The 21,602-nt window shown below is 35.9% G+C and overlaps 1 protein-coding gene across 3 annotated transcripts in view; it reads right to left on the bottom strand.

The window, feature by feature from the left end:
* The window catches only part of LOC121296549 (phosphorylase b kinase regulatory subunit beta-like), a 55,051-nt gene that overhangs the window by 18,821 nt on the left and 14,628 nt on the right, over positions 1 to 21,602 (bottom strand). For all 3 annotated transcript variants that reach the window (XM_041222232.1, XM_041222234.1, XM_041222235.1), the window contains 8 exons: positions 20,494 to 20,557; positions 17,848 to 17,943; positions 15,967 to 16,164; positions 12,587 to 12,644; positions 11,905 to 11,982; positions 10,482 to 10,640; positions 8,975 to 9,069; positions 834 to 889 (listed from right to left, as the gene is read on the bottom strand). In XM_041222232.1, the coding sequence (XP_041078166.1) occupies positions 834 to 889; positions 8,975 to 9,069; positions 10,482 to 10,640; positions 11,905 to 11,982; positions 12,587 to 12,644; positions 15,967 to 16,164; positions 17,848 to 17,943; positions 20,494 to 20,557 (804 nt within the window). The remainder of the gene's footprint in view (positions 1 to 833; positions 890 to 8,974; positions 9,070 to 10,481; positions 10,641 to 11,904; positions 11,983 to 12,586; positions 12,645 to 15,966; positions 16,165 to 17,847; positions 17,944 to 20,493; positions 20,558 to 21,602) is intronic.

Here is a 21,602-nt window from a genome sequence, read left to right as displayed (position 1 = left end):
TTAAATGAATTCTCCGATTCTGAGGTCATCCTTGGCCTACCTGACCTTGTTCGGTCCTCATGAGTGACAGTTTCTTCAAATCGTTTGATGGTCTTGGCCAAAGCAGTTACAGACATTTGCAAAGTTCTTGTGATTTGTCTTAAAGACTGACCTTTATTTCTTAAAGTAATTACAGACTGTCTTTTTTCTTTGCTTAACTGAGCGTATTTTGCCATTTTCTGCTCCCTTACATTCAGGAATGACAAACTTGTGCCTATGCTACCTATATTTATAGTAATCATCTGTTAACAATAATTGGTGACACAAGGTTAATTAGGTAACATGCTAGTTAACTCAGAGAACATCTAACAAAGACACTTTTATACTTCAGCCAGTTTTCTAACACAGTGCTATACACATTTCAGACTTTTAACTGACTTGGGCTTCAGACTGAAATACCCTTGCTTTGGGTGACATTTTCATTGAAATTGACACCATTTACAATTTCATTTAAAAATTAAATTTTTGAATGCAATTAACTTATGATTATCAGCTTATATAAGTACACGTATCATATAATGAAATATTAAGTGTTTATAGACAAGTTTATACAGTTAAAAGCATAGATAATCTTGAAAAACCTGGTTTCAAGCAGGTATACTCAAACTTTTGACTGGTACTGAATGTTATTCAATTTCAACACAACATATCACAGATACTGTAACATGCAGCATCAGGTTCCAGTAACATGGCATGAAATTCTTCAGCTGGCTACTGCACGCAAGAAAGGTGCATAACAACACTGACATGTAAGCATGTCCAGCAGACAGTCAAATTATTCATTCACCACATACCGCTGGCTCTCTGCAATCAGGGCCACATGAATCACCACATCGTTTTCAAGAGGTCCCTGAAAAACACAGAACGAGGCTGGGTTAGCATCTTGTCTTCAGTTCTTGTTAGCACAATTGCAAGACTTTCATTAACTGGCGCAGGGAAACAATGACAGAATTAACCCTCCCCCTTTCAGCAGTTCATTAAAAGGCAGAGATATATGGCACATCTAATTCCTTCACTGACAGCTCTTAACTGCCTATTAATCAGGCAAACTGCACAGATAGGATAACAGCACAGCATGGAGCCGAGAGCTATAAATCTACACAAGAACCTGAGGGGCCTTACTGTCGTTGACAGTGTGCATGGGTTAGGATTTGAGGTATGCTGGCATGGCTGATTAAGAACAAGACTAATCTACAGTAAAGGACATTATCAAGATATCTGAAAATTGTTAAAACAAGACAAAATTAAAACAAAGGTTTAATTATATAATGTATTTGTATACAAAAATGAGAATCCATGCATTTTGCGATCCAATTTTGATGGTTGATCATCTTATTAGACATCACATTGTTAAATAAACCTTTTTTAATGCATACTATGTGTACAGAAACAAAATTGACAAATATGCATAAAAACATGTATTATAAAATCCATTCAAGTTAAAATGTCAAGATGATTTACAAACCAATAGTTATTTTTCTTGCAGTATAAATCGATAACACACCTGTTACTGTGGTTTGCAATTTTGCAACGTAATAGATTGTCTACATGACTTGCACAGCTTTATTAGAAAACACTATGTGAGGAACCAAATGTTAATTGATTAAGTTAAATGGACTGAAGAAAAAGGCAAATAAAATGATGCATGGCTTCTAGTGTCTGAAAATTATGTTTGAGGCCTTGGTTTTACCAATTTTCAGTTAATTGGCAAATGATCAACTAAATCACAATTTTGAGAAATATTTTTGCACATAGCAAAATGTCGACACTGTCACTGAAACGCCAATTTTCATGGCTTAATTAAAGTGAGACAACTGATAAAAGTTATGAGAAAGTACACAATCATTTATGCTAGTCAGTGCCTTCTTCAGTGTAATTTACTTGCCGAAAATGCTTGTCTACTTAACTAGGTTTTTTATATTTACCTTGATTTTGACTGAGTGTTTTGAAGTTCTGGGTGAGATAACTGAGACCCTATGAAACGGAAATAACTTCTCACCGTGTATTTATCATAAATTGGTACCCTATTTACTGTGTTGAACATTATGGAGTATGGAGGAGTGCCTTCAGAAGCAAATTAAGTACTCTGGGAGTTTTGGACACTGACAGTAGAGATATACTGTATAGGGCTGCAGTGTTACTGCACGGCCTACTTATCCAAGTAGAGCAGATGTCATTAACCGCTGTCGTTAACTGAAAGTTGCCAATAAGCGAAAACCACAGTTTTCAAGTGTATTTAAAAGGAACAACGATATATACTGTAGTTGTACAAATATGGCACTGAAATACATGTGTTTTAAATGTTAGTGTTTACTTCACAAGTGTGTAAAACAAACAAAAAAAGGGAGTAGGCTTAAACACACTGATGTACTACAATTGTCTTTACAATGAGTAAAGCAAACAATGTGTTGTACTTACAATCAATTCTAAAGAACACACTTTTAAAATAAGAAATTGTCCAACGTTGTCTGCTTTTTACAATGAACCACCTCCCGCTGTAAATCCATCTCAATTTTGTTTGCAGCTTCAAAGCCAACGATTCTGCCTCAGCCCGCCAGAAATACGCAGTTGCGAAGTCAGTGTGTTATAAAAGTTGCATCAAGTATGCAGTCTTTATCAGGGTTGCTAATAACCTGCATCTACTGTATTTCCAAAATCGGTCAAATGAAAAAAAAGTCTGCATAGTAAACTAACTGACTAAGGTACACTCTTAAGATATTCTTCCCCTCTCCAGTGAAATACTATTCAAGGTTTTATGCCACCTGCCATCTCAAAACTCCATAAAATGTCATAATGCATATGCAATCAAACACATTCTACTTACACTGGCAATTTAAAATGCAACATGGCTTGTACTTTCAGAAAGAGAACTGCTCAATAGCTGCTCAACAAAACAATGGTCATCCACAGATAAGCTTTGTCTGGAGTCCCAGACTGTTGATTTAAATCAATTTGTATTCCAACTTTTTACAATTGCTAATGTCTACCGAATATAACCTGCACGTTTATGGGTTGATCATTTCATACGAGGTGTGCAGTACACTTGGGAAATAGTACTCTACTGTATACTATGGTGTTATTGACAAAGCTGTATACAACAGTTAAGTTTTATAGAGTAGGTGCACAATATTCAAGGGATATAACCCCAGACTGCTTAGTCAAATGTGTTATACACAGGGTGCACCTTTTTGGAGTAAAGGGCTTTGAGAATGTAGATATTCTCATACCTACAATATGTCCTCGGTCCAAAACCTTTGACAACCTTTAAAAACTTGCAATGTAATTGGGACATGTGAAGGACCATTTAGTTGTTGCTTCAGGTCAGTACTGGAAGGTTCTTTACATCCTCTTAACAGTCCAGACTTTGGTCCTGTGATTTACATTTTTACAAAAATGTATCTTGACCAGGCTGTAGGGTGTCCCATGATCTCTACATTGCAGTGCTTATAATTTACATTGTTTTACCCATGAACAACACTCATTTATACATCAAACTTTCATCATATAAGGATGAGCCATCTAACTGTAAGCGTTATTCATGGCTGTTAAGCCATCTTTAAATTCATGTAAACCTTTAGACAATCTTACATTGCAAATCCCTGACCTCTGAATTGGATTTTGGTAGTGCTATCAGACATTTTGGAACACCGGTTAAATTCTGACTGATCCACAAACTATATCCTTCTTACAGCATCTAGAAACCCTTGTATCACTTATCCAAGTACTCACAAGACCAAATTCTCTTTAGCTTTAGAATTCTGACAAGATCTTAGACAGTATCACCGAAGGCTTATCCATGCTGCTGATATTATCAGTGTCCTGAATTCTTGCCACTAGTAGTAGAACATACGTTGGGCAAAGTAAAGTGAAAATGAACACATACTGTATCATCCTGCACAGTATTGTACAAACAGAAGATAAAGCAGGGTTTAGGTTACCTAAGTTATTGCAAAATCACAAATATTATTCACCTTCAAAGCTCTAAAATACTAAAAAAGCAAAACAGCCTAAGCTTGTTATATCATTTTGAGACACATTACCTGCTCTGTAAAATAAAACATTCAGAAATCGCATAATATGAGGGTTGTGTAAGCTGACAGAAACAAAATGGTCTGCAACATAGCTATTTGACTAACATGATTCAAAATCCACAAGCAGTGCAAATAGGCTTTATCAATATTAAAACAATAAACTTCCTCTGTGAGGTACAAGAGAGAAATTAGCATGAAATACTGCCGACTTGGGGAAACTTTAGCACTGTGATTAATGTTACTGTACATAGCTTTAAGAAACCCATGTCTGCTGAATGTTTATGTTGTCCCCTGACAAGACGTTAAGCAACTTTTTTATCAGAGCCCAACCATAGTTATAATGAACAACGACATGATTTTTTGGGGGAACTTGCCTTTCCCATGTGCCTCAATGCCATCCTAACCACAAACTCAAGACTGTGCTTGTTTAATCCCAACCTTGATTTGTGTCACACTGCAAAGAGAAACCCGCTAGGAGCCTTGTAATCATGTTTTGGGTTAGTCTATTAGATGTGCCTGCTGAACACCCCCACCAAAAAATGTTGTGCCTTATTGTGTCTGACAAAGCAATCTGAATTCACTGAGCAGAGAACTAAATACTGCTTCTGTTCTAAATTGAAAGGCACTGTAAGCAGAACGACAATATGGCTAAAGGAAAATACTATGGGGGAAATCCACTGAAGGGGAGACTGGAGTAGGTGGCTTCTGGAAAGTGGAGTCCTCAGTCAGACTGTCCTCAGTAACCAATTAATGTTTTTCCTGTGACTGATGTTTTCAATGTCTTGTGTGATATCTATAGGATGTGCTAGATTGAACAAAATGTACAAGAGTAGAGTATCGAGCAATTTTTAGTTTACTAATAAGAGGCCATTTGGCCACTATGTGTGTTGAGTCCCTTGAAGTTGACTGATCTCAAAACATTGTCAAGTTGGGTCTTAAAAGGACCCAAGAGATTCTGTGTGAAGAAGCGCCTCCTACTCTCTGTCCTAAGTCTACCTTCGCTTAATTGGTCCTGGTTTTTCTCCACTAGTCGAAGTACAGTTTGTACAGGGCTGCAGTGTTCCCACATGCATACACAACCTCATCATAACCACCATGTGTCTGTGTCTTTCATATGGGAAATACCTAGCCTTGCCCCGGTAATGGAAGCCAGTCCAATATATTTTTTGGAACAAGTACTAGATGACACAGAAAGAAACAAAAAATATTAACCGCTTTTCCATTTTTATTAGATGACAGTTTACTTTCTAATTCTATTAATACTTGTAGCTGAAGTATGCAGATGTATCTCTAATAGACATGTTATATATTAGATCTGAAAGATGAAAGAACTCACAGCGTAACCCTTTGCCTGGTCATGGGTTTACACAGATTAGATACTTTTTAGGACATAAAATATTGAGTTGATTACTGGCGAAGACAAATAAAACTAAGGCTCGAGCAAAAAAAAAAAAACAACAAAAAAACATAAAAGCACTATAACCACTTTGGCATCAAACCCGAACATGGGAATGTATTGACAGATTGACAGCGAGATTGTACTCCACTTTTGCTGTCGCTTCAGGAGAAAAAGTGACAATTAATGTCTAGGTCTGGTTGCTTGCAAGCTACAGAAATGTGTATGGGTGTGCATGTCATTCATTTACGTGTCTGCCTTTGTGTGTACAGATTATTGCATTTGCAGGCCAAGCTTCAGATTAGCTGAAGCATGAATGAGGGACAGGGCTATTGTATTCACTAAAGGCTTATCCTGAACTAGGCTTATGCTACGTATTTGTAGTAGGAAATTAGACTCACCATCCTAAAATGCACAAGTGGTCACAGGCTCCTCGTTAAAGAATTACATTTTTAATGTCCATCAACATCCTAACAACATATTTAATTCTACATTTTCTAGCAACATGTAGACAAGTGTCCCATTGGCTTAAAAGTATTAGGATTGCTTCTTACAAAAAAGAAGTCCAGCTTGGTGATATTAATTTCAATCTGTTCCACTTCAATTTAATGATTCAAACACTGGAAAAAGCATAATACAGTCATTGTTTTATTTTAATATATTATTTGCATCACTAAATGCAACACGTTTTTGGGAAGGTGATACACAGTATAGAGCCACTGTTTAGACTAGCTGTCCTCAAAGCTGTGCCTGTGTGCAAATGCGTGTCCGTGGTGCGTTTTGGGTCCGTGACAGCAATTGGCATAATTTGGAATACTACAATACTGAATCATTAATAGGGGAATTAAAATGATTACAATTTACTGTGCTCTCTTATTCTTATTGTGTGCTATTTCTGTATCTGTGTTACAAAAAGTCTTCTACTGGTATTTCACATTTTGGAGTACGCAGTTACATGTAGCTAAATGACAAAAGTCAGAAATGATCATGCCCCCTCATGAGAAACACAAATATGTGGCCAAAACTTTGAGGACCACTGGTTCTGACTAAAATAGAGGTGAAGAAAACAATGGTTTTGAGGTTGTGTCTTCATGGGTGTAATGATTTGGCTAGTTCGTTTTAAGTTTTGGGTGTATTAATCTGATGAAAACACTATCAAAAATGTTGTAAAAGAAGTTGCCCTATGAACCCTTCAATTCTGATTTCAATTCCCAAGCTGTTTCTCTATACTCCTCCTGTAACTGAGTTATCAGCTTGTGAACAGCAAAGTCCCTCCGAGGGAAGTTTTAGAAGCAGGCTTGCCACTACCTTTCAAATGGTTGTTGGCATCGTTTTATATAGCTTTAACCACTAAGCCATAACCACTAAGATCTTTGCATTTACCAAATGATTTATTTTATTTTTTATTTTTTTAAATGTCTACTGGCTTGTACATCAATCACTTGTAGTCATCCGATCATCATTCTGAAAAGTTACAGCGTTGATCATAAAGCAAATGTGTGGGTGATTGTAAGCTGTTGTAAGCTATCTCAACAAAAGTCAGGGAATTCAATTAAAAGTTCTCTTAAGTGAAATACTCACATTGGTTTATTTAACTGTAACCGCATACAATATATATATAATGCTATATATATATATATATATATATATATATATATAATATATATATTATAAATTTTTTTTTTTTTATCCATTTTGGTAAACCATTTGGATGTTATGCACTTAAGGGGGGGGACAAACAAAAAAACCATCTGTTACATTCGTCATAGTAAAAAAACAACATCTGTTATGAATGTCAGTGAGTTTTTCACAACAGAAGTACATTTTGCTCCTTTGCTGGATCGAATTTTACTGTATTTCAGTTTAAGTATTGTAGTTATAAAACAATAAATAAAATAAAAAAATGGCACATTAAAAAATATATTAAACCTGATCGAGACCCTTACGATACAAACAGAAACCATCAGATTGAAAATAGGGGACTAACAGTCACTGTAGTACCAATAGATCACTGCTGACAGCGGAGAGAAACACAACAGTCATAATTTAAAATGAAAAAACAACAAAAAAATGACAGAAAAGATTAAATAAACATGAAGCAACTCAATAAAAGTCTGGCATAAATCTAATCTGTCATGACCCAACTGAAAATATCAAAATTTATTTTTACCTGATAGTCTGTTCTCTTCAACCCCACTCATGAAGGTGAAGAGGCCAAAGCTGTATATGCACCTGATTTTTCGTTATTTTTACACGGAATCACATTAAATGTAAAGTGGTAAACTGGTTAAATACCAGCTTAGCCTTTACACCAACCACCGGTCTCTGTCGATTCCCTTTCACTTGGGAATTAGAACCAACTCTCCATCAAAACTACTGTACTCCCTTTGGTGGTCTTACTAGAGGGATTGTACTGTATACACAGAGCAATGCCACTGTAATGCTTAACTCTTCATCAACTGTATGAAGGGTTGATGTGTATTCCGCTTGATAATTTGGATGCAAATATAAAATTGTTTTTCACAACAAAAACAAAAATGACAAGCCATTTATCACACAGGCCTTCATATGTACGTTAGTATCCATTTGCTATGCTTTACCCATCTATTCTAAACACAGCAAGGGGGGCTGCTGCTTCTTCTGTGCTTCTGCATCTATCAATTTGATCTTCACTTTTCAAACACATGCATTTCAAAAACATATACATGAAAAATGCATGATATAGAACTGTGAGAAAAGGACCCTTGAGAGCTTTCAAGCTAAATGCATCTGGTAAACAACCATATTAAAAAAAAAAAAAAAAAATGGTTTGAAATACAGATTTTGAAATATAGAAACCAGCTACATATTAATTAAGGCTACATAAAATAAATCTTATGAAACCAAGTGTGGATTTTAACACCAAGAGTTCTTGAAGGGAACCATCGGTCAAGCTTGATTAGCATTCATTTAGACCATAGCTTTATATGCTAAAGATGTACAGTAGATGTCACAACATGGATCACCTTTTGGTAAATCACAAGCTTAATACTGTGCCAAACATGACCACAGACTACACAGGTCAGATACAAAATTATTGTTCTGCAATACATAAGATTTACATTTATAATAATCTAATCTTTGTAGAGCCTAATGAGACTTTACACCATATTTTCTATAACATTTAATTTAATTAAACACATTTAAATCATTAATTTTAAACTGAAATATGCATTTGGGGTGTGAATTTAAGTGTACATTTAAAGACCACCTTCACTAAGGCACTTAATGACATAGCATTAAGCAAGCTACAAGAAAAAGAAGCAAGTAATTAGATGCAGTACAGAGATCATTATGGTGAATTGGGTTATGGTGAATCTGAGGGTTTTCCATGTATTGTGTTACAAACAAACCACAGCGTATGAGCGATATTCTGTGCATTACATAGCCATTATCCTCCATGGTAATTTAAATGTCAGCTAACAGCCATTCAGAGCTCATTGATTAACACTGAATGAAGGGATTGTACCTGATTGGAGTACCTCATGCTGACATTCCGCTGGTCCTCCGGTGGGATGTAGCGCCGTACAGGATCGATGTCTCGGGGGCTTATCAGACCATCAACTAAAAAGTGTCGCCATAACAACATGCCCACATGAAGTCAGTTTTTGTGGAGTAAAACAAAAAAAATATTATATATTATACACAAACAAGATTTTCCAGTCAGGCCAAATTAATTTCTATTTTTTTTTTTTTTTTAATGTTTTTGAAAGCTATGACATGATATTTAAATAAACCCAACAGAGATTATACAGAATGTCAAACACAATCAACACAGTAAGGGGTTGATTTGATCAACTAATGCCTTACTGGGATAAGGCACAGCTGGATTTTACAGTACCAGGGAATACACCTGGATGGCATCAATCCCTTATTTTTAGGGGTGATATAGGTGGTGGATGCAATCCAGGTTGATTCCACAGGGCTGAAAATGCGGTATAAAAATCCAGCTGTGGCTTATCACAAGAGGGTATAGCTTGATTAAATCACAGGTGATAATGTATTTGCTACATTTTCAATACATGTATCTTACAAAAGAAAGCGTACACACATACTGTATACATTTGGTTAAAAATAAACCCCATAACTAAATATACAATAGTTTAGAAATACTAAAAGAAACACCAACAAATCACAACCAGTGAAACATTTCTGGTTGAACTGTATTTTGTCATCTACTGATCACACACTGCATTAATAAAGGGGGGTTGGGGCACAGGGTTTACATGATTACGATAAGGTTAAGGAAGAAATTAGCTTCCGAGTTTTTAGCGCAAAGGTACAGACTAGAGAAGAAATCAGCTGGGAGTGAATTCTCAATACATCAGTATACCAGTGCAATGCAAGTTGATTTTTTGTAGAGAAAGCGAGGAACAGACAATTTCCAGACTTCCACTTCAACTAGAGAGCATTTACTGCTCACCCATGAGAACAGGCTGTCTGGCAGAGAAGTCTGTACTGTCACTTTGCAGATTATACCTCAGTTACAGCCTCTCTCACTATTACAATTATCATTGCCATTGTAAGTTAGACAAGACAATGATAACAATACTGACATCTGAACAGGTTTAATGCACGTTAAAAATGAGGCCGTTTCCCCCATTTCCACAGTCATGCTTTTTTTTGAGAAAACTACATTATTATTAATTTCAAATTAAGATTATGTTATTTGATCAGATATTTATAGTCTAATTCCAAAGGATCTGTTTAGTAAAGTTCATTACCACTTACAGTGCAAAACAAGATATGAATTTAGTTGTGTATTGACCGGTTCCTCAACAGCTAAAACCGAACAAGCTGTTCCCAAGGCCTTTAGTACCTCATTCACTCAGGCGTTAGCTCTACTGTAGGGAATATCCCTGAATCATAATTATCATAAATACTATCCTTACACTGTACAGTTGTTAAAGTGTACTTTGTAAAAATGCATTTTGGTTTTACACATGCCATATGTTTGTTGAAAGATTTTTATTTACCCAGCAATTTAGCTATGATGTAGAGGGACTGCCCCCACAGAAAGAGCTTTCCATCGCGGCCGCTGTTGCTGGAAAATCGCTTCTGGCTCCCATGGTTCTTCTGCTCTGCCTCAACAAAGTCTGCCGGCACGTAGTAATACTTTGGAATAACAGCATGGCCTATGAAAATATAAAAAAAAGATAATAACTGCAATAAAACAAATAAGTACCGTCTCACCTGGTAAGATCATCTGGAGGCTGCTCTTGTATTTATTGATTTATATATTTTGTACAGAAACAGATGTAATGGATCTGACAGTGACCCCCACTGGCCTTTCTGTGTCTCATGTCCTTAAATCCATGTCAAGACTTTAACAACATTTTCAGCAGTTTGTTGTGAATAGGCAATTTAATAACCCTGCAGATGTATTCCGCATTTACTTTTAGCAATCTAGACTGATGTAGCCAACCTTTACTCATAGCAGGGACACTTACTATGTTTAAATGCATGAAGGGGGACCAGGAACTGAGTCTGTGGCTTATTGAAACTGGACATAAATTCAAATATAAAATACTGTTGTCCGATTCAAAAGTCTAGAGGGTCGAATTCTGCAAAAATTCATCTCGGGGTACATCAACAGGTAACATATTACAACTGGGACAACAGCTAGGCAAAAATTTCTCAAAAATTAGACAAATATGTAAATTCTTTGTATCTTTTTTTGTTTGTTTTTAAATGACACATTTTAGTCTTCTGCTAAATATTAAACAAAAATATAAACTATTAAAATATCACTATTTTAATCCTCTAAAATATAAAAGTGTCCACTTAGTATTCATGGCTCAGCAGACATGGGTTCCGAGTCTTAATAGTGGCAACCTGATATTATTTTTAGTACATTTTTTTCTCTCCAGTAACCAATTATTACACTGAAAGAACCTTCAGCTGTCAGCTTGATGGACTTCTTGACTTCATCAGGCAATTAAATGAAGCTATTAGGACACCTGTGATTTCCAAGAGTCTCTGGAGCACTGAGAAGCCTCAATCAATTGTGTTGCAGCACAGCGTTACCTAAACACAAGAGGAGTCTTTCTGGGACTGTATATTGTTTATTGGTCTGCATTGCTGTCTGTTTATCTCTGCAGGACCCAGAAATCAACACCTTTTTCAATTTGCAGATGGTAAAAGGCACAGCCTACTGTTCATGATACCCTCCTAAAGCATAAAGCATGTTTTTAAAGCCAATTACAACTTTTAGGCATCATGGTTAGGGTTTTAAATTGTATATAAATTACACCAACATGTACATTGCTCCTCCTTTTTTCAATGCAATTTAAAAGATAGTATAAAATACAGCATACCAACAGTACAGACAATATGTATAGTAATGGCTTCACACTAGTTTACATAGTTTTATTTCATCTACACCCAAATGTGTCTTACCTTCATATGATTGAAAAAGCACTGGTTCCAATAGCATCTGATATTCCTTTACTTGTTGAGAGTTTCCTCTGAAAACACCTATAATGAATAAAATAAATGTTTTAGTTGTGGTATCAAGTATAGCACATCATACGTAAATTCAAACACTCAATTAAGAAACGATTAGATTAGGATCGAGACCATCACAAAAGAAAAAAAAATAACCAACCAATTACGTGTTTTACAAAGAATAAAACAAATGCAGAGTAAGGTGCTATATTATGCATGTACCTGCTATTATTGCTTTTTGAAATGCACTGGGAGTTGATAAAATAATTAAGAGTAGTAAAGTGCTGAAACTATATTCTGCCTTCACAGTAAGTTAGTCATAATGATGACAAACTTTTAGCTCTCCCTTAAGGATACACAGCCCCACGTAAAATTGTAGCACTGAAAAAGCACATAAAGGCTGCACTTTCATAGCAATCACACAGACAATAGGAGGGTACTCAAAGTTGATGCAAAATTAATCACTGGCGTAGATTTGAGCTCCTGTGTCTACAGAAGAAAAAAAAAAAAAAGATTATATATATCACTGTATTATTGTCCAAAGCTTTTCTGAAAACTCTTTCATATTCCCTTTTTAAGAGTTTCGAAATGACCTGTATCTCTTTTAAACTACTCACTAGAACATTTGACTTACCATCAATTATCATGAAGATGTAAAACAATGGAAACTCGCACTCAATTCCATCAAAGAGCTAAAAACAAACAAACAAAAAAAAAAAAGAAGTGCTTAGAATTCATATTAGGGATTTCATTTAGAAAAATCTAAACATGTCTAAAAACAATAAATGCTATTTATTTCAGGTCTACAACTGCCCAATTATCCTTGATGTCAAACTTGAGGAATATTGCTTCATGGATCTGCCTAACAGCTACTAGAGATTAATTTGAAAACTAAATATGAGGAATGCTCCGCATTAAAAAAAACATCTGGCACAGTACACAAATAAAATGTTCCTAACGCAGTCGGATTTTAGTCAGCCGTGAAATTAAACAACAAAATGACAAACGGGGCTCTGTGTCTCGAGGAAAATAAATTGAACAGGGAATCTGAAAATCAGTATGTTTGCTTTTCTTTTGATTCTAATCCTTTTGCAAGCTGATCGTCTGCTTGAAAATAAAAAAGTACATTCTTAAACAATGTAATTCAGCGAGCTCTGTCATAAAGCTTACAAAAGGCAGCATGTTTCGCAAGCCTCAACGCCCGTAAAAAAGACATAACTGGAATACAGGAAAGTGCCACAGCTTTGATAAACTGACTCTTTTTAAAAGAGGCACATGGAAACATACGGAATTCTGGAAACAACAAGGAATTCTCTGCATGACTTCTCTAATTGAAATATGTCACTTTTTGATCAGCCAGGATCAATGCTTAGTCACAGCATTGACCAATAAATAAATAAATATTATATTTCAATTCTTACTCTGCCTTTGCTATGGAGATCACACTGCCCCTACAGAGGAGTCATGCAGAGAATTTCTTGTGTGAACTCAGTGGTTGATATGGGGCCGGTATACACAAAGCTTGATTCTGATTGGGAGCATACGTTAGAAGGAAGGCACTCCAGCCGCACACTTTTCACTTACAATTCCTGTGGTCCTGTGGAGGTAGAAGGAAATCACTGATTCAGCACCTCATCCAGTCCCATCGAATTACAGTTTTAAATAGAAATGCAATTCCATATATTTGGACTAATGCATCTCTGTTTCAAGAAGTATAAGATAGAGTTGCCTCACTCTGAAGAAAATAATGTAATGTTGACTGTAACTGCAAGTGTGAAAAAGACTGGCACACATAATAACAACTTCTTAAGAGCCCAAGTTTTGTTTTTTGGAGGGGTGTGATTAAATCAGCAAGTTAGGAGAGATATTTCTATTGTATATTTTAAATGGCTGCTAATCGTCTCATTAAACCTTGAAATTAATTCAAACACTACATTCTTAGAGATATTAAACTTAATTTCCATTCCAATGATTTGTGCATCAGATTGCATAACATTTATATTAAAAGCTATGTAAACGATTTTAAATTGCATTTCTCACACTCATCACTGTCGGTTACTTGCTTCTTTAAATTGGATGTTACTTCATTTTAGTAGGCAATTTCACCAGGTACTTTTTGTGTGTAACACTGTAATAGGTTTGATGCCAGGTTACCTAGGTTTGTTGCTACAGGTAAATGTACCCAACTATGGTTTATGATCTAACCTTGCACTTATTTATCAGGCGCATTGGAGAAGGTCCTGGGTTGGCCAGTCAGCATTTAGCTACAGCAGCCCCTATGGCATGGATTAGTCTGGACAACAGTATCTGGGACATGATCGAGCATCAGATAAATAACTCAAATGTATCGGCTAAACAAAGAATAAGATTACATTTATTTTAATTCCAAGAATTATCAAATTGTAAATGTTTTTGCTCTCACACTGAATGTATGATGTGATTGTCTTTTAGAGCAGTGGTCCTCAAAGTAATTTTGGCACGGGCATAAACTGATCTTACTTGGCTGTTTGCGGGCACGCTGACTATTGCATAGGTTCTTATCTTACACAGTGCCTTCTCAGGGTTATTGTTGGCTCACTATAATAAGGCTCAGGTAGTAATTGTGCATGCTGCTCTTATTCTTTAAATAACTTACATAAAATATGCAATGCAAGTATTTTTTTTAAATAGCATGTTAACCCAGATAACCGTGAATACCCTAAAATTAAAAAAAAAAAAGTGTAGATTTGTCTCGCTTTGTTTCAATTTGACAAATCTGTCAACACTACTCTGTTTTAAAGATCACTCATCTCCAGTGCAATTATTTCAGAGAAAGTGGATTTGTAACTAAATATACTAAGGTGTTTCCCTTGTCTGGTTAAATCAAAAAATACAGATAGAAAATTAAATTCTAAAAATACTGAAATGTATTATTTTTCTCAATAACAGTCAGCGAAATTCAGTGCTTACCTGGCATATTAACACCCTGCCTCTACTCACGAATGACCGGACAGCTGTCAGATCTTTCAATTTCCCTTTGGCTACTCACTCGTCTTCAATTTCATGCAGAATACAGTGAACCGCCTCTGCTTGCTTATGATTGGACAGCTACGTAAAACTTGGCAGATATTTGACTCTCTTATTGGTTACACTTGTCAGTACCTGCACCTGAAACAGACACAGTTGATGTCCCACCCAGCTAACTGATGATTGGGCTACCGCAGAGACAATGCAGACATTCAATCGGTTGATCGGATCATAAAAGCCATTCAGAGGAAAAAAAAATGCTGTTTATGTACAAGCACAGCATAAGACAGCAGCGCTGGCAACAGACACCTGTGGCGCTTTTGTTGGAAAACGCAAGCTTTCTTTATTTTCCCACGCTACGACCTGCTAGAAATGTGTTCACGACCCATAATTTAAGAACAGCTGCCGCGGGCACGGCAGCCTGGCTTCGCGGGCACGAATTTGCCCGTAGGCATGACTTTGAGGACCACTGTTTTAGAGTAATGTTATTTTAAGGGATGTGAAATTACTGCTATCTGTTTCTGGTCATCTTGCCAGGACAATTGTAAAATAGGTCTCAGTCTCAATGGGTTTTTAACTGGCTAAAGAATGAATAAACAAACAATCGTGTTTTGTGCCCAACAGCAGCTAGAAATGGTTAACGTCTCAGTACTGAGCAGGAGTAATAAATAAATAAATAAATAAATAAAAGGGGCAATCACATTACAGCACAGCTTATTTCTCCCTGTTACCTCCTGTAAAATTCATGAAAAGCCCAGAATGAAATGCAGGCAGAATCACAACTAAGCCAGTGCTAGGCAACACTGTCTCTTCCTGAAAAAAAAAAAACAGTGCTAATCAATGCTGTAAAAAAAATGAAGAGCTGTGGAGTGTTTGTACTGTATCTGATGTAATTGTGATGAGAACAAACATGTATGGATTTAGTGCTGGAATGGCTGGGGAATCGTCAGTGCAGTTACCATATAGACACATACAGAACCTATAGGTGAAACCAGGCTAAAATCCTACCTTAATTTCTGCAGGTTTGTAGAACAGCCTGTTTCTGTCCTCCCGAGCAGTTCTGTACCCATCTCTAAGGAAACGCTTGAACCCGTACTTCCCTTTCAGCTTGCGCACTATTTTATCCAGGGTTTGATTATATAAGGCGTCGTCATCCACTGCAAACGCAGGGTAACTGATACATGGCAACAGAGCTGCATCGGTGTTCTGAACAAAAAGAAAAAAAAAAAGAAAAAAGATTAACAGGATATTGTTGGCGACAGCCCATCATTTGTTAACTTTATGGGAAATTAGTTATTCATATTTTATTAAAATCATATTAATTATTACTTACATGTGCCTGGATTTTGTTCTAATTACACAAAGACAGATTCCATCATTTATTTTTCTGATTATTTAGCTCATTCACTAGGTAATTCTGTAAAATTATATACTCCATGTAAACAAATCAGTGCAAAGTGTGTCTGAATCTAAATTAATGTAATGCCCTAGATGTATACAGTACACAACTTTATGGTGAATTTGACATTAATAGGACTCTACCCTAAATGTAATTGTAACTTAATCCTAGGAATGTTTAGGCATAGTTTTTGATGGTAATCAGACTACACAGTAGACTACAGTGTTCCAATTTTTTTTTCTTCACTACAGTGGATAGTTATGCCATAATTACAGTGTAATCCTAGGGGTAGTTTAATAATTGACAAAAATGAAAATTATATAATTACTGAACCATATTTCTTTTCTGTCCGCTATCTCACAGGACTTAAAACATTTTAAAATGACTGGTGTCAAATAGAAGCTGTAAGAATAAGCATCTTCTATAAAGCAAGCTTGGCTGATCTAGCCTACTATATGATGCATATGTCTATGACAAGCAAATAGAGCTGAAAAGCAGTTTTTGAACTCATGTAAAAGCACCTTAACAGAAACTAAACACGTTTTTAAAAACCAATCATAAAAATGTAAGGGGTAGAAAAAAATGGTAACTGCTTGTTCTTTAATAAGTACTTAAGTTTTTAATCAAGTAGTGTTTATATGAAGGTGGGCGGAGCGTCCCGTCCCTTTATATTTATTAAGTGTTTTATGTTGTATGTAGAGTGTTAATGTTGGTGTGTATGTATAAAATACACAGGATATAAATATGGGTTACGAGCACAAGTGTTTAAAATGTATATTTGTATTTTGGCATGAAGATTGCACAACACTTCACATGCAGGTAAAATGTAATATGTGAGCAAGGGGAATTACACTTAATTCACGTGCAGTTGTACTGCGACTCCAATGGAATGATTGATTAGCAATCGAGTCTCGGTACAGCTGCATAAAAACAGCATGTTTTCACTCACTCGGGGTTGTGTGTTCGGAAGTGGAGAACGGGTGAGAGAGAGGAAAAATAGCATTTGCTACAGCGTGCTGGAAGTGCCAGCACGGTACTTGTTTGTTGGGTTCGTCCACTTCCGTTTTTGTCCGTCTGTTTGTTTGGCCAACGCACCCTTTGTTTTATGTGTCTTTTGTTTTGTTTAAATCTTTTGTTTGTATTACTACTTAATAAATAAACTGAGCGCCACGGCTCAGTTTTCACCACCAGCAAGCGTGTTTTGGTTTCTGTTCCTGGTTCTGATGTCATCCCTGCAAAGCCATCATTTCACAGAAGGCCATAGTGGGCTCTTCCAAGCTTAACTGCATAAGCAGTATGGTCACGGTTCAGAAAAAACAGAAGCTTGCATAAATAAAAAGATAGATAGAGAGGTTTGCTGCGGTGCAATAAAATGGAACACCTGATTTTAAGAATGAAAGCTAGATAGAAAATAGAGCAATAATGAATCTTGTGTAACAAACCCTCTCTAAACTGAGGCCTACGGTTTCGGTCGCTCTTGGTTTACTTACATGGGATCTTGACTCTCTTGGGAGTAGTGAACACAGTGTCTGTCTGTTCCTGTTATGAGCATCGAGATCAACAAAAATGACAGACCACGAGCAGCCCTGCAAACAAACAAACAAAAAAAGTAGGTTAGTACCTGCAACAAACATCCCCAGTATAATAAATATAGAAATAGCACCATCAATGTTATGAAAAATCACCAAATCACCATGACATACTGCATGATTCTGGAGTTCGCAGTACATTATTATATATATATATATATATATATATATATATATATATATATATTATTATATATATATATAATATAATTAATATAATATATATATAATATATTAATATTATATATATTATAAGATATATATTATAACACGTTTTCTCCAACACTGGAAAACAGTTCTTTTGATAGAAGCAAAAAGTGCATATTGAAAGAGACATATGGACAGGCACATCCCTATATACCCAGATTCTCACAGACTAAAACCTGTAACTTGTGACATACACTGTACATGTTTCATCACCAGTTACACAGAGAGCCAATACAGGTATCCCCAGGTTGCAAGACCACAGCTGAAGATTATGAAGCATCCCAGAATATACCTTCCAGTATATCTGCAATGTTAATCATTTTGATATAAATGGACCACAACCTACATGCTACACCTGCAGCACCTAGAGTAGTATCTTAGAACAGCAGATGTTTCAAAGGTTCCAAGAACACTTTTAAAAACTTAAAATGCTTAGAAACCAGTAAAACTGAGCTGTCCCCAGTGCTGTCAATGAATAAGCAGCAGATTGCGCTGTTCCAAGCTTCAACAGCTTTTTTTTTTTTTTTTTTTTTTTTTTTTTTTTTTTTTAATACCGGCCCACAGTCATGGGTTGCCAAAAGCAGATCTGTAACACTTAAGTGTCTCAATTTGGTTTTTCAGCTATCAACCTGTACAGGCCCTGTCACAGATAAATATGTTTGATGACAGTTTCTGTGCTTTCATATCAAGTGAAATTGTCAAAACAAACTAATTCTGGCCGCCAGATAAATCTCTTCTGACGGAAATGAAATAAATTCAGGTATTGTCTTCTCATTATTTAAGCCTTCCTAAATAGGTTCATCAGCCAGTTCATCTGGAGTCCTGGATGAGAAAAGTACCATATTGCCGTCACATAACATTTACAAGACCACACATAATACCTTGACGACACGATGGAATGAAACAATTTAAAAATGTGTTTGTTTTAAAAAGCATAGGCAGGTATAACGTAGCCAACGTTGGCCCCAATGGTGCTGTGTTTTAACTTTACTATTTTTACTTCACCACATCTCTACTCTCTACGGCTGACCCTTTTTTCTCTTATTTGTACATTTGAAATGTTTTTTTTTTTTTCAGGTTTATGACATGTTTTTGGAGCGACTCGAGAGATTAAGCTAGTGTTTGTCTCATTATACTGTAGTTTGCTTTAACTCAGCACAACATTCTTATTTTCTGTATCTTACTAACTTCTACTACTCTCAAGTGAAACTACAGTGCATTTAATGAGTCTGTGTTTATGAAAAGGGTGCACATGGAAGCATATAAAATAGCCCAGACTGAATCAATTTTTTGGTTGCTAGGGAATTTTGCTGGTATCTCTGGAGTATCTAAAGTTGTTGAAAGCCTAATCAGGTTGACATATTATGAAACAGATGTGTTAATAAAAGCTACTTTTGCACAAAAGATGGCACGCATAACAAAAAAAATGATGCAATGTACCTTAAAATTTGCAAAGATTGCACCACTGGACTTACATAGGATGCATATGAAACAAAGAAGGTTGTGGCAAAAGACAAGTTTATTTCTGCAATTATACCCTTTGACGGCTCTATTAAAGGAGAAATAACTTAATGAAAATAGTTAATTTTTAGGCAACATTCCCATTGTACAGGCCCTTGTCCTTTATTTTTAAATGCCATGGAAATAAGTATTGAATTGCATTGCATTTTGAGTCCTTAAAAGTAGTTCTGCAATCATAAATCGGTCATAACTGAGACAAGCCAATATGAAACCTGGAATGACTCAAACTTCTATTCAAATGATGCAACTGTAGCTAGTGACATACTGCCTGTTCTTCCTGCATCAAACCCTTGCTGTATTCATGAATTGTACTGTTGAGAACCCAAGTGGAGCCAAAGTGCTATTGTTCATTAAATCACACTAAAAAAAAATGGCCAAGACATTTATTACAAAATCTAACTAACCTTTATTACGACTACTAGGCTGGGCTATTTTATCACTTGCACTTGAGAGCAATATGTTCTTCCCCTTTGTTATTGCATAACACCCCACAAACTGGAATCCCATCTTCATATAAGTTCAGTTTTAACACACAAGCTGGGATTCAATCACCCTGCCAATCTTACTGTCATTTCTAACTTCTCTGTCTTATTCTTTTTCCTAGTGCCTCACCACCAAATACATTAGTCATTTCTCCACTTTAGCAAACGTATCTTGAATTATGTCCCATTATGTGTAATAATGAGCTGTTTCAGTCATGGAATGAACTTAGGAAAAATTACAAAGTTTGCTCTACTGTTTGCTGTCAGCCATTTCAGTTTTATAAACAGCAAAGTTTAATGTGGTGTGTGTGCGTATGCATGTATGTAAAAACAGCACCTGATTTCCAAACAAGTTGAATCCATTGATTGCTTCCAGAGCTGCTTTTGCAAGGCCAACAGAGCTAAAAGAAAAAAAAAAAAAAAGTTTTAAAACACATTTATGTGAGTGTAAAACTGAACAATATAATTAGGCCTCAACAATCAACTGAGGTTGCAATGTTATCCCTCCCGGAACACAAATCACTTTAAAATGATACTGTAATTTATATGTCTAAACTCCACAGACTAATGGCATGCAAAATGATAGCATTCTTGAAACTGCTACAGGAAGTAGGACCCCATGAGAACAATATGAACATGATCTTTATTTAAAACTGCGTATATGTAAGATGACTGACTCATGACCAACATAGCTGTCATATTGGCAATCATGAACATTAATTGTTGGAACATCAAAACAAAAATAAAGTAGTATCTAATGGATATTTTTGGTACTTCTAATGCACTTTAGGCAACATTTTGCTTTGAGGAGTTAACTTCAATGTTGATCTTGTTTTTGGTGCACTTTAAAATGTCATTATAGAGTTATGATTATGTTATTGTTTTAATCTGCTCCCTTTTAGTTTGTGCAGAGCCTTGCACATATTTGCAGGTATTGATTTTTATATTTTGAACTGCAATCTAAACCTAAAACACAGCATGGTAGATCTAGCAATACAAATAGCTGACACGCACATCCAATACCACACATCAATATAAAATGTGCCATATTACATGTTGCAAAGATCGCCGGCATTTCACTTGATCTTCCTTAAGTGCAAATAGATGCTAGTATGACAATGTAATGCAATTAATAAAGTCAAGTAAATAAAAAGAGTACTGAGCTACAAGCAGCCAAGTGTGCAACCTAAACCCTTCATGGATATTTGGCATATATAATAAAGTCAGCAGCATATTTTACCTTTGGCGCAGTCTCTGAGCAAACCTGAGCAAGTAATGAGGTCAGTATATACTTGACACCTAGAGATGTGCACGTCTAATGAGAAATTACTGGAGCATACCCAAAAGTGCACCCCCAGTGGTCATTTCTATACTGGCCTCTTTACCAAAATGACAGCTTGCTCAAGCTTACTCAGAGACTGCCCCAAAGAAAAACAAATACTGCTG

The sequence above is a fragment of the Polyodon spathula genome, chromosome 21, assembly GCF_017654505.1.
Source record: "Polyodon spathula isolate WHYD16114869_AA chromosome 21, ASM1765450v1, whole genome shotgun sequence".
Classification (NCBI taxonomy): domain Eukaryota; kingdom Metazoa; phylum Chordata; class Actinopteri; order Acipenseriformes; family Polyodontidae; genus Polyodon; species Polyodon spathula.
The sequence above is the reverse complement of the archived record's forward strand: the minus strand, read 5'-3'. Positions and strand labels throughout refer to the sequence as shown.